The following is a 13,351-nucleotide window of genomic DNA, read 5'->3' on the forward strand; positions in this document are numbered from 1 at the left end:
TGGCCAATCCACTCCGCGCCCAGGGTTTGGAGAGGGAGGAGGGTCCCTCGGGGCGGCGAGGATGCCTTTGCCCGGCTGAGGATAAACAATGCGCCCTGCCTCGAGGGCCAGCTCCAGAAGGAGGGCTGCCCACCTGCCTGCCTTCCTGCGTGTGGAGCAGGGTCTTCTGATGCCCTTCCATCGGCAGAGGAGGCGAAGTCAGGCGTGGGGGGGGGGGGGGGAGAGGCGTGCGTGGGGTTTGTTTACTGCAGCAACGCTAGGATGGAGAGGTGAACCGCTGCTGCGCTTTTTCGTCGAGCTGCTTTGCAATCTCGCTTAAACCGATGCCCAAAGGAAAGGAGGGAAACCCCAAAGGAGGAGGAGGAGGAGGAGGAAGAGGAAGCCTCTTATAATGGGACCGGGCATCCGGGATTACCCCTCCTTGCTGCGCAGAGGGAGCCTGGAGGAAGGCGCCTCGATCCATGAGATCCACAAAGGAAAAGGAACGGTAACGTAAGGATCGCCTTTGGGCCCCTCTCCTCCTCTCTCTTGCCCAGCCATGCAGAGAGAGGAGCCCTTGCTCTGTCTGGAAGTTCATCAAAAGAGCCAGGATGCCATCCCTATTTGACATCTGTCACCTATTCTTTATTTGGATGTCTTTATTGTCCTACCTCTGTCCGCATATTGGGTGTGATTGACCAACATTGGGGCAGCCAAACCCAATCATGCTGGTGTGTTTGGGTAACACGTTAGGATGATCCAAAGCTTTCTGATTTGGTATGGCATGGCACGCTTGCACTGCAGAACAAGCCACAGTGGAAGAGATTAGATATACACCCTGCCAAAAAACGCTGTTTTGTTAAATAGGGGTCATTTTGGGGAGAGAAGAAAAGGCCTCCAGAATGGGAGAGCCCTCTAATTCATCCTGCTGAACTAATAGAATATCTTGGTTTGAAAATGCACAGGTGCCCACTGCAGTTTCATCCTGGATTATTATTATTATTATTATTATTATTATTATTATTTATATCACTCCTCCTTGGGAAGTTTTTCTGGCATCACATCTTCCATCCAAAGCAGGGCTGGGGAAAGGTTATATCTGTCCTGGCCAGGCATGTAGCTGGGGTGGGTGGGTGGGAAGGCTTGGGGGGCTTCAGCCCCCCCCCCCCGAAATTCTGATGGTGGTCCGCGAGAAGGCCTTCCTGGTGCATTATTTAAACTGCTATGTTTATTCATATCATGATCTGATCATCATACTCAATATATCCGATATGCATGGGGGTATTGGGGTAACGATACAAAAGGTTTGCTAGGGTAGACCCTCTTTCACTCAGACCCACCCCCCCCCATGAACCAAACTCAGCCCCCCCCCCAAAATGAACTCAGCCCCCCCCCCCCCAAACAAAATCCTGGCTATGGGCCTGGTCCTGGTGGTTGTCAAGTTGAACCCATCAAGGTTTTCATGGCCAAATTTGTACAGATGAGGTTTGCCTTTGCCTTCCTCTGAAAATGAGAGAGTGTGACATGCCCAAGGTCACCTACTGGGTCCCAGTGGTTGAATGTGGATTTGAGTTCTGGTCTTCAAGAGCTATATTTCCCTACTTTATCCCCCAGATCCCCTGTCCTTGATACATTATAGAATCATAGAATCAAAGAGTTGGAAGAGACCTCATGGGCCATCCAGTCCAACCCCCTGCCAAGAAGCAGGAATATTGCATTCAGATCACCCCTGACAGATGGCCATCCAGCCCCTGTTTAAAAGCTTCCAAAGAAGGAGCCTCCACCACACTCCGGGGCAGAGAGTTCCACTGCTGAACGGCTCTCACAGTCAGGAAGTTCTTCCTCATGTTCAGATGAAATCTTCTCTCTTGTAGTTTGAAGCCATTGCTCTGCGTCCTAGTCTCCAAGGAAGCAGAAAACAAGCTTGCTCCCTCCTCCCTGTGGCTTCCTCTCACATATTTATACACGGCTATCATATCTCCTCTCAACTTCTCTTCTTCAGGCTAAACATGCCCAGCTCCTTAAGCCGCTCCTCATAGGGCTTGTTCTCCAGACCCTTGATCATTTTAGTCGCCCTCCTCTGGACCCAGTGTTTTCAATTTAAGTCTTTTGCAATTGGCCCTGCCCACTGTGATCAATTTTCTGGGTACTAATGTTCTGATTTTATATTGTTTGATCTGTTTATTTATATTGGTTTTTGTATTTTATTTTTTATTTTCTGCTGTGTTCTTGTGTTGTATTGTTTTACGGTATTCCTGGGCTTGGCCTCATGTAAGCCACCCCAAGTCTCCTTGGTGAGATGGTGGCGGGGTATAAATAAAGTTTTATTATTATTATATTTCAACACATAAACTGCTACACCATACCGACTCTTGAAGGTTCTATCCGCGGTGGTGCAATGGAGTAAATCTTTGTGCAAGCTGAACTGCTGACCTGAAGGTCGGCATTTCGAATCCCTGTGTTGGGGTGAGCTCCTATCTGCCAGCTCTAGCCTTTTTACGATGTCCATGGGCATGAAGACAGCAACATTCCTATGTAGTTTTGGTACCACATCGTCTTTACAGCTATACTGCTCACAAACATGAAGGTCCCACTCAATTGCTGTTAACTAGTAACTGTAATCCCCCCCCCCCCCCCCCGGTCTCTTTCTAAAGACCTTTGAGTGGCTGTCAATACAGTCTATGGCATAGTAGCTCTGTATGCATTTTTGATGTTTGTATTGCCATTTTATCATTAACAGACACATTGATCAGAACCACCCCATGATATTTTGCTTCCTAAGAACAGCAAAGAACAAGATGGACCCTCTCCCATTTATGTTGCATGCTTCTTCAACACTAGTGATGTGATAGGTATCTTCTAGTCAGAGGCGGTCCTATGTAATTTTCAATGGTAAGCAAACAGTATTTTAGCCCCCACCCCAAAAAAACAAACAATCAATCACTGATACATATATTTTCTGTTCGTCATGGGAGTTCTGTGTGCCATATTTGGTTCAATTCCATCATTGGTGGAGTTCAGAATGCTCTTTGATTGTAGGTGAACTATACATCCCAGTAACTACAACTCGCGTATGTCAAGGTCTATTTTCCCCCAAGAGCGCCTCAAGAGCACCCCTGGGCAAAATCAACTATACTGCAAATGCTTACTTTGTGTAATGGGTTGAGCCGCTCCTGCTTCTAGTATATCCAAGGGTTGTCCAGTATACAATGGTATTCTCCAATATTGCTATTGCTACCCAAGGCAACTGCCTCATTCTAGCCAATAATAGTGTCAGCCCCGACATAAATACAAATTGTAAAATGTTTGTGTTGTAATTTAATGAGATTTGTCTTGTTTAGCAGGATGTATATATTTTATTATTGTGTAGCGATGCAGTCATTGGAGATCACAAATAATGGAAGCCCTTGATCATTAATTCACTGCCTCAGCAGTCAGCATTATTGGGACACCAGTATTTCATGTCTCACGTACCTTTTAAAACCCCACATCCCTACCATCTCTCTTTTCTTGATCTTTTTACTTACAGCAGGTCACAGCAGCACTGCTGATATTTGTGAACACCACCAATGATATGTTTCCACTAGAAGAGTCCACACATGCATACCACTTTATGCAACCAATTCAAATGAATCAGAATAAACATTATGAGTAATTGTTGTCAGAAAGGACTGCTTCTGGTAGAGACATATGGGGTGTGAATCAGGCCTGGGAGTTCATACTGGCTCACAAGGAAGCCATCTGGTTGTCAGAAATGTGGATGGTTGTCCTTAGATTATTTGCTGGCTTCTAAAATGGTTGTCAAGGTGCGAAGCAAGAAGGGAAATGTGTAAGGGTGAGGGAGCTACACAGGTCCTTAGCGGTTTTCTGACACAAAGACATCAGTCAGAGTCTGAATTGACAGAATTCACACTTCTCTGACTACCTGCCTGTTTATAGTCCAGAGTGGGCAAGCTGTAGCCCACAAACTGCATGCAGCCTTTAGGACCTGTTTGTATCTGTTTTTCAATCACGTTGTGAGCTATTATGTGCCCCTGTTTTGGAAAAAGGCAAGATACAAGTCAAATAAATATTGCCTAGTCCTTTTCCAGAGACAGTGTTTGTGTTTTAATTTCTCCTGTGTGACTTGAGTCAAGATACAACCACTCAGCTTTGCTCCATTCATTTAGTGCTGGTGATGGAGGCTAAGGAGAGCTACAAAGAAATTACAGGACATGATTTTGAGTTGCCAGGCTTATGATGTTTGGCTTGAATCTTATGAGGAATCATAGGGTGTATCTACACTGTAGAACTAATGCCATTTGACACCACATTAACTGCTGTTGCTCGATGCTATAGAATCCTGGGATTTGTAGTTTTGTGAGGCACCACACTCCTTGGCAGAGAAGGCTAAAGACCTTGTAAAACTATAACTCATGCTTCCATAGCATTGAGCCATTCTAGTTAAACCGATTCCAGACTGCATTAATTCTACAGTATTGATGCAGCTGTAATCCCAATCTGACTCTAGACCCAGTGAATCAACTGTTAAATAATAAATAAATAAATAAGCAAATTCCGCTGGTACAATGGGTCTACTCCAGTTGTAAGTAAAGATAGCATTTAAAACTTTGCTGCCTTGCAAGAGTTAGAGGCAACAGATACCATCTCCAAATAAGAAAGCAAACACATAACGATCATGTTAGTTACCGTATGTACTTCTTATTTATTGTGAATATAAAGTAGATAGATGTTTCTGGAGCTAGTGTGGTGTCACAGTTTGAGAACTGGACAATGACTGGAGACTCTGATTCAAATTTCCACTCAGCCATGGAAATCCAATGGGTGACCTTCGAAAAATCACATTCTCATCCTTAAAGGAAGGCAAAGGTAACTTTTCCCTCTGGGCAATTTTTTGCCAAGATAACTGTGTGATAAATTAGCACTAAGGTCATTATAAGTTGAGAATGATTTGAAGGCACACAATGATGTCGCCAGACTAGAAAGCCTTAGGATTCCAGAATCTGACAGCAATAGGCATATTTCCTTTAATCTTTTTCTAAGGCCAAGCATTTGGGTCAGTGTAGGGTTAAAAGTCACAATTTTAGAAGTCTTTGGATTTCTCCCATAGGTAATATGAATGTCCACATACCCTATAAAAGCAGAGTAAAAAAGGGCTGCAGCGGTAGTTATAGCTCATGAAAGTTTTATATTTCTCTTCTTAATCTTGTAACTCTTGCACTGAAACATTTTTAAAATTTTCTGCCATAGATTCTTTATGCAGTCCGTATTTGAAGAATTTATTGTTGTGTTGTTGCACTGGAAAGAGCAAGTAAGGACATATGAGAGCACATTTGAAGGTGTCAAGAGCATTACAAAATTCTCTAGTACATCGGAAAACATCTCTAATCATCAAACCAGTAAACTCTGCAACAGACAGACAATTGATTTTCCAATTGTCTTCTTTAAAAAAAATCTAGTTTTTGAAAATAATTCCGTCCCCCCTGTTTTTTTCTCTCTTTTTCTAATTTCAGTGGAGAAAAGAGCCATCCAAGTGCCCTGGAACTAAAGAACCACCCAGATGCCAAGGATCTAAAAAGATCACCGCCCCAAGTGAGATGTTCTTTCAACAGACCAAGCAAAAATGTTTCTGCCCCTACAAAAAAGGTGAAGATTTTTCAAGTCTTACTGGATTCAAACTGTTTGTAGACATAGCCCGTTTCCCACTCTTACTATAATTATAATATATTTTAATTAATATCTCCTAGAGTTCCTGCCTGGCTCCAGACCACAGACAAATACCCTTTCACTGCAAAGAAAAAAGCCAACTTTGTGAAGGTCATCAACAAAGCAGGTAAGGACTGCTCTGGCATAAGGATCAGTGTGGAAATCAACCTGAATTAGAGACAAGTTGGCTTAGTTCACTCTTTGTGAATAATCTGTTTCTCTTATATTCCAACATGGAAGTGGTATAGAATATTTATTTCACGTTATAACAACAGCAACAGCAGCAACAACAATACGTTATTTGTAACCTGCCCTCTCTCCCGAGTATGGTCCATATGGAGCCATGTACTTATCTACATAGTTTTAAATCAGCTGCAGTGACTCATTGATGGGTCTAGATTTATTTTATTTATATATTGAAGTTATTCAAATATTTGCATCTGTTTCCCTCTGCCATGGAGATACCAGAAGTTATTGTCACTGTGATGGCAAATGGCAATTCTATCATTCCTCCTGGGCATCTCAATGAGTTATGTGTCCTTCTCCACAGAATGGCAACTCCTGTCCACAGTAGGTCAGATGAGAGCTGCAGCCCAGCAACATCTGAAGGACTGCATGTTCCCTGCCCAAACAATTCTTGCCTTTGCAGATACTATGGTGGTGTCAATGGTTTCATTCTTTTCAGGATGCTTGATGGCAAAGAGACCATTACCATGTCTTCTGAAAACATTGCAAGAGTTTTGTCTTTTCTTTCCCTTTAAATTCCCTCACTCTTACTAAAATATTGTCCCTGAAAGTCAGTGGAAAATTCAGTGATGTTGCATTAGGAAGGGACAATTCAGTAACCACAATATATAAACAAATCTATAGTGGTATGCACTGGATTCCTGAGATCCTTATGTTTTTTGTATGATGTCTTTTAATGAAAGTTACTTTATACATTGTTTAATGTTTTTTTCCCAAATAACTTATATTCTATGCCTGTCACAAAGAGAAGGGCACAATCCAGTATTCTGTTGCCCCAGAGGGCAGGATCGGGCCTAATGATTTGAAGTTACAGAAGGATAGATTTGATGGATCGTTACAAAATCTTCTGATAGTAAAAGTGGTTTGGAAATGGAAGCAACTCCCTAGAGAGGTGGTGGGATCTTTTTCTCTGAATGTGTTCAAAAGAAGTTGGAAAGCTACCTGCTCTGGATGGTCTTGCTGGAGATCCTGCATTGGGGTTGGATGTGATGGCCAATAAAGACCCTTCCAACTCTGTGAATCAATGACTCTATATTTGTGTTAACGACTTTGTGTAGGTTTCCATTTGCATTGTTTTTAAATATATTCTGAGCTATCTTGAGTGTCTTTATTATAAGAAAGGTGAGATATAAATGAATAAAATAAATTCATAACTGTTTGTTTGTAATAACATGGTTTGGTTTGGAGAATGATGCTACATCAGCGCTGGTGTTAAATGGCAACAGCAGCAGATTTCATTTATATTTCAGTACCACCATGCCACTTTTACTGCCTCTGTTTACATTAGAGAATGTGTTTTATTTCATTACATAGTGAAAACTTGCCAGATGCTTTCTGAATTCCTTTTTACTATATATGCTAATTAGACATGGATCTTAAAATGAGGAAGCTTTCTGGAACATAGCTGCAGAAAGGGAGCAAGAAAGTCGGATAAAGAATAACACTCAGATGAAAGGCATTGAATAGCAATGATTTAATCATGGCATTTGTCCAGAAAGACTAAGGGATGTACATCTGTTTTGTTTCTAATCCCACCCACCCCGAAAATAGAAACACTACCCTTTAATTTCAGATCAAGATTGAAATTCATTCACCACATTGTTTATATAGTGGCTTAACAATTAGAAGTATTGTTGATTTACTGTCATCTGGTTATACTCAGATGGGTGAAAAATTGTTGAGCTAAGTACTCAGGAAACAATTATCTTGGTTAACTTGAATAACTTTAACTTTTTCCTTTGCCACATGAGCAGGTTTTGTGGTTGCCATTCTCCAAAATCCCCATAGTAAAGGTAAAGTTTCCCCTTGACATTAGGTCTAGTCTGTCCAACTCTGAGGGTACAGCCCCCGGTGGCGCAGTGGGTTAAACCCCTGTGCCGGCAGGACTGAAGACCGACAGGTCACAGGTTCGAATCTGGGGAGAGGCGGATGAGCTCCCTCTATCAGCTCCAGCTTCTCATGCGGGGACATGAGAGAAGCCTCCCATAAGAATGATAAAAACATCAAATAATCTGGGCATCCCCTGGGCAACGTCCTTGCAGACGGCCAATTCTCTCATACCAGAACCAACTTGCAGTTTCTCAAGTCACTTCTAACACGATTAAAAAAACAAAACAAAAAACTCTGAGGGTTGGTGCTCATCTCCATTTCTAAGCCTAAGAGCCAGTATTGTCCATAGACACCTCCAAGGTCATGTGGCCGGCATGACTGTATGGAGTGCTGTTACCTTCCCGCTGGAGCAGTACTTATTGATCTACCAACATTTGCATGTTTTCAAACTGCTAGGTTGGCAGAAGCTGGGGCTAACAGTGGGAGCTCTCCCCACTCCCTGGATCTGAACCGCCGACCTTTCAGTCAATAAGTTCAGTAAAGTTAGGATATTTTAAGGTTGGCTTAGAAAAAAATGAAAACAGAATTGCACTGTCCAAATTTAAACCTGTGTTGGGAGAGAATAGTGGAAAACCTGTAGCTCCACAGCTCAAGCAGCGGCTTCTCTTGACTTTCCTTCCAGGCTGTTGAAGATTTTTTTTTTTTAAAAAAAGAAAGCTTTATTAGGCCTTGTAATTGATTGTAATCCTATACATATCTGCTTGGAAGAACCACTTGAGTTCAATGGTTTTATCCTTGGAACACTCAGTTTCTGCAATAACAGAGCAAAGCTATAAAACTAGGAGCTCTCCATAGAGGTCTTGAGCATGCTAGAAATCTTGAGCATACTTAAATAAGCGCTCAGTTCAAAGGCTACAATTCTAAAGCAATTTACTTGGTAGCAAACCCCAGCGCATTCCATGTGACATTCTTTTAAGTTGGTAAGTATGAGATTGTGCTGTTCATATTAGATTTTTTTGGCAAAAGATCCCCTGCCAGATATGGTAATACTTCAGAATATTCTTGTGCTCAGAAGGTGCCGTTTTATCCAGCTAATATCCGGCTTCAATGAAAACATTTATGAGGTTTTGCTACCATGTGGTGCCCTCACTTGCATTAGATGGTTGATGCACAGGAATAGCTCAGATATAATTGAAGAAATTTCTCATTTCGTGTTATGTGGCCTATTGTATAAAGCTTCCAAATATAATTTCCTGTCTGGTTTTTATGCTGCTGTGTGAGAGTTTACGGATTTTTTTCCCCAAGAAATGTATTTCAGATTTCTAGTTGAAACTGGGTGAAAATGCAATAATGATGTTATGCAGGCCTTCTGCGTAATTAAGGTGACTTGATATAAGATATCATCAAAATATTGTTTGATGTTCAAATCGTCACCATATTTATATATTCCTTGGTGGTTGTTATGAATTATGACTTTGGATTATGTGATTTTAATAATTGATGTAATTGTTTTTAGATGTTTTAATTCTCTGGTAAGGAGCCCCCAGCAGTGCAATGGGTTAAATCCTTGTGCTGGCTGAACTGCTGACCAAAAGGTCAGCAATTCGAATCCGGGGAGTGGGGTGAGCTCCCATCTGTTAGCTCCAGCTTCTCATACAGGGACAGGAAAGAATCCTCCCACAGGATGGCAAAACATCTGAGTGTCCCCTGGGCAACGTCCTTGCAGTCAGCCAGTTCTCTCACACCAGAAGCAACTTGGAGTTTCTCAAGTCTCCCTTAACACGAAAAAAAAAATTTCTCTGGTTTTTAATGTAGATGTTTACCAATTGTATGTTATTTTAAGGCATTGAATTGTTGCCGATATGTGAGGCCGCTCTGAGTCCCTCTCGTGGTTGAGAAGGGTAGGGTACAAATATGGGAAATAAATAAATATGTTGCCTTTCCTGACCATAGCCCCATTTTGTAATAAAGCATTTATAATTATTTGTGGTTGAAATAAATATTTTTTTTAATTCTGCCTAGAACAAGAGATGATTGCACTGCCTCATACAGAGCACCATGTATAAAAAAAGATGCTGTGGTTCGAAAACATTATGAAGCCAGAGAGAGTAAAATCCCTTCTCCATTTAAGGACAAATCCTCAAGGGATTCCAGCAAAGCTGAAGATATGCTGATTCCGAATTTTTATTGCAAAGACAAAGGTCATTTTGGGCAGCTCTCTGGAGGGCTTCCAGATGAACCAGATCCTTGCAGCCCTGTACGTCCAGGTGCCTCTGCTGATGCCATGTTTCTTGACTTTGGATCTGTGCAAATTATGAAAGAGGACTCCGATGGGGACAGCGCCAGTGACCTTTCTGACTCAGAGAGAATTCCCGTTCCTCCCTCGCCTTGTACGCCACCGGAGCTCAACCTCCGAGCTGAAGAAATTGATCCACTTCATTCTGAACACCTCTTTGATACCAAATCTAAACGGCCGGACTATTATTACCCCGACTTCCTCCCACCCCCATACAACACCTGGGATTTGAAAGAGCTCGCAGTATTTGTCAACACGGAATGTAAATCAGAGCCAAATGTTCCAGCCGTGGGATTTTTGGACAAGTACATTGATCGGCTTTTGGAGTTGGAATGGCTGCAGATACAAACAGTACAAGCTGAGCAAGGAAAGGCAGGCAAAAGTAGACCACAGACTGCTCCTGGTATCCTTAAAACCTTAAAAAGTCCTGGCAAAATCAAATCATTGCATAGTCCTTCGCCGAACAAACAATTGATTCCCCATGAAAGCTTTTCTAGACTCCCCATCAGCCATTCGGCTCCCAGAAGAGACCTGCATGGGGAAAGAACCAGCCAGTTTGTTCCCTATGAGAGTCACTCAAGAGGAGCAACATCTAGCTCGTTGGCTCACCAGCGGCGATCTAGTGAAGTGAAGAGTGAAGCAAAAAAGCGGCCAACCACCAAACAGCAGCATCTTACTAGACATCCATCTGATACAAGCTCTATGATCCAAGGAGCTGGCAATATGAGGCCACTCAAGACACCCCCCTCCTTCCATAGCCCAACAGTTCCTCTCAAGGGGCAAGCAGCCCATGCACCTTCAAATCCTAAGAAGAATGGAAATGTTAACAGTTATCTTCCTTCTAAAAAAGCACCAGTGGACAAGAAGCATAAAGCAAATGGTGTGAAGCAGACACAATTTAAATGATGTTGTGACGGGGCTTGTCAAAGTGGGTCCTAGAAACCTTTCCTGTGAAGCGGACAAGAATAGAATGGTTGGCCTACAGTGAGGCAAACCTTCATAGGGTACATCTACTGTGTAAAACTGCTGCAGTTTGACACCACTAATTGCCATGCCTCAGTGCTATGGAATCCTGGGATTTGTAGTTTGGTCAGGCACCAGTACTCTTTGGCTAAAGACCTTGTACAACTACAACTCCCATGATTCCATAGCATTGAGTCTAGGCAGTTTAAGTGATATCCAACTGCATTAGTTCTACATTGTAGATGAGTCCATAAAGAGCCATGTACAGCTCACAGCCCTTTCCATTCTAGTGAACATAATACAGAAAGTTGTGTGATCCATCCTCTTGTGCTCACTGCAAGAAAAAGGAAGATAACATTTTTGTCTTCCTAAGATTCCTTTGGTAGCTACATCAAAAAAATATTTGGAGCTTACCTCATGCAGTTCATACTATTTTTTGTTGTCGTTATGTGCCTTGAAGTTGACTCTAACTTATGATTACTCTATCATAGGGTTGGGTTTTTTTTCGGGGGGGGGGGGGGTAAAGTTTATTCAGGTGAGGTTTGTCAGTTGCCTACCTTTTAGGCTGAGGAGTGTGTCTTTCCAAATGTCACCCCATGGGTTTCCACAGCTCAGTGAGGATTCAAATCCTAGTCTCTTGAGTTCTGCTCTGACATTCAAACCACTGCACTATACTGTTTTTATGCTATTTATTATTTATTCATTTTTAAAATCTGAAATGAAATAGCTAGTTTGAGTAAATAATATGTCCAGGTGAATAACATTTATTTATTTTTGGCAAAAGATTTTGCAGCCAGCATTTCCAAAATGGAAAGTTCTAATTTTCCACTGTTCTCCCAATGTGTTGAAATCAAGATGCACTAGTAATGAAAGACTGTGTTAGTCTTCAGTTCTTCTCTCATAGTCATGTCATGATTTTAGTGCATGTGAACAGATTCTTAAGACCTCATACTTATGGAATCATTATGATTGTTTCTCACTTAATGGTGCTGTTCTTATGTTGAAATACAAGCTTTTCATATGCATATATTTATTGTCATATATAGATGAAAGTTCAGTTTTAATGAAGGTCTCCAAAGCAATTTGTAGTCCATCTACTTCTGGAGATACTTGGATATTTATTTTGCTTGAAGGATGATAGACATTTTGCAGATCTGCTTGATAGAGCTGTAATGGCGAGACATAATGATGAAGCCATTTATGTCAGCCATTTAATTGGAAGGAGGGTAATGGGAGGGAGGGAGGGGGAGAGAGGTTTAGAGAATGAAATATGGGGGAAAGTTGCTGCAATGTGAAATAATTGAACTTGCCATGTCCAGAAGGGAAGACAGTCTCTGCTAATGAAGAAAACACATGAAGACACACTCTAGTTACATTGTGAGCTTGACCCTTGTTTACTGTTCATTGCTGCTAGAAAGAGTACGTCTTCCTCAGTGAAAAATGGCTTATGCCCCATGTTCCTAGAGGTCTCACTGCCCATGCTTCATCATATTTGATCTTTTACCAGAACAATATGCTTTATCTTTAGCAAGGAGTCTTCTGTTGCTCTTCAGTGAGAAGGTTGTTTGTTTTCTAATATGTTATCCTCTTATGAGAGTACAGAGTCATGCTGTAATTTGCTTCTGAAGTGGTGTTGCTTTGTGGTGTTGGAATGAGCAGGTAAAATTAATTCATCCCTCTTGCTCATTTATAATTCTTGTTTTGTTCTTTTGTTTTTCCTTCAAAAGCTTAGTGGGTTTAGCACCGAGCCAGCAAGCTTTACTTATGAAAAATCAAAGATCTTCCTATTCAGTTTGACAATTTTCTCCAGGACCTCTGAGGGCTTACAAGGATTTCTGTTTGCTTGTTTGGTTTGTGTTGGGTGTTGAATATCGTAGGACTATAAAGGAATATCCAGAAAACACTGCCCTCAGCAAAGGTAAGCATTAACCTTGATTTTGCACAGCAATAGAGCAAGGAACATAATGGTTTACGTATGTCACATCAAAACTTGACCAAACCTTGACCCATGTCCCAGGATCCAATTTCTCTAGTCCCTGAAGCCCCTTCACTTCTCTGTCAAAGTCTCCCATCTACTGTTTTTGCAGTATAATTTTAGGGCAGTATTTTCTCCCAAACCATATAGAATCCTCCCTCCCAAATGAATGAGAACATGCAAAACTTTCACCATGTCTCTGCCCCCACAAGCATCTCAGAATCCAGTACTACAACCTTTCCATCTTTCTCTACAGTCTCTTCAAAGTGGTGATACAATGTAATTTTTGATAGGGACTGCAGAAGAAAACAGGTACAGTACTAGGTCTTACTGGGAGGAGCAAAGGTTGGGGAACA

The 13,351-nt window shown here is 41.8% G+C and overlaps 1 protein-coding gene across 2 annotated transcripts; it reads left to right on the forward strand.

Annotated features, from left to right (window-relative positions):
- Positions 1-11,520, forward strand: FAM217B (family with sequence similarity 217 member B). 2 transcript variants are annotated; one of them, XM_060772007.2, is made up of 4 exons: positions 1-492; positions 5,493-5,625; positions 5,727-5,812; positions 9,784-11,520. In XM_060772007.2, the coding sequence occupies exons 1-4, from the start codon at positions 392-394 to the stop codon at positions 10,961-10,963; spliced, it is 1,500 nt and encodes a 499-aa protein (XP_060627990.2). In that variant the 5' UTR covers positions 1-391; the 3' UTR covers positions 10,964-11,520. The 2 variants fall into 2 exon arrangements, with proteins under 2 accessions (XP_060627990.2, XP_060627991.2); XM_060772008.2 differs by having other exon boundaries at positions 1-487.
- The last annotated feature ends 1,831 nt before the right edge of the window (positions 11,521-13,351 follow it).

This window comes from Anolis sagrei, chromosome 4, assembly GCF_037176765.1.
Source record: "Anolis sagrei isolate rAnoSag1 chromosome 4, rAnoSag1.mat, whole genome shotgun sequence".
NCBI classification, from domain to species: domain Eukaryota; kingdom Metazoa; phylum Chordata; class Lepidosauria; order Squamata; family Dactyloidae; genus Anolis; species Anolis sagrei.

Bases quoted from the DNA above. Each gene is read 5' to 3' on its own strand.
- FAM217B (XM_060772007.2), top strand. From the start codon at position 392: ATGGGACCGGGCATCCGGGATTACCCCTCCTTGCTGCGCAGAGGGAGC. The intron at 5,626-5,726 runs GTGAAGATTTTT...AATATCTCCTAG, and splicing joins TTTCTGCCCCTACAAAAAAG to AGTTCCTGCCTGGCTCCAGA. The intron at 5,813-9,783 runs GTAAGGACTGCT...AATTCTGCCTAG, and splicing joins GAAGGTCATCAACAAAGCAG to AACAAGAGATGATTGCACTG.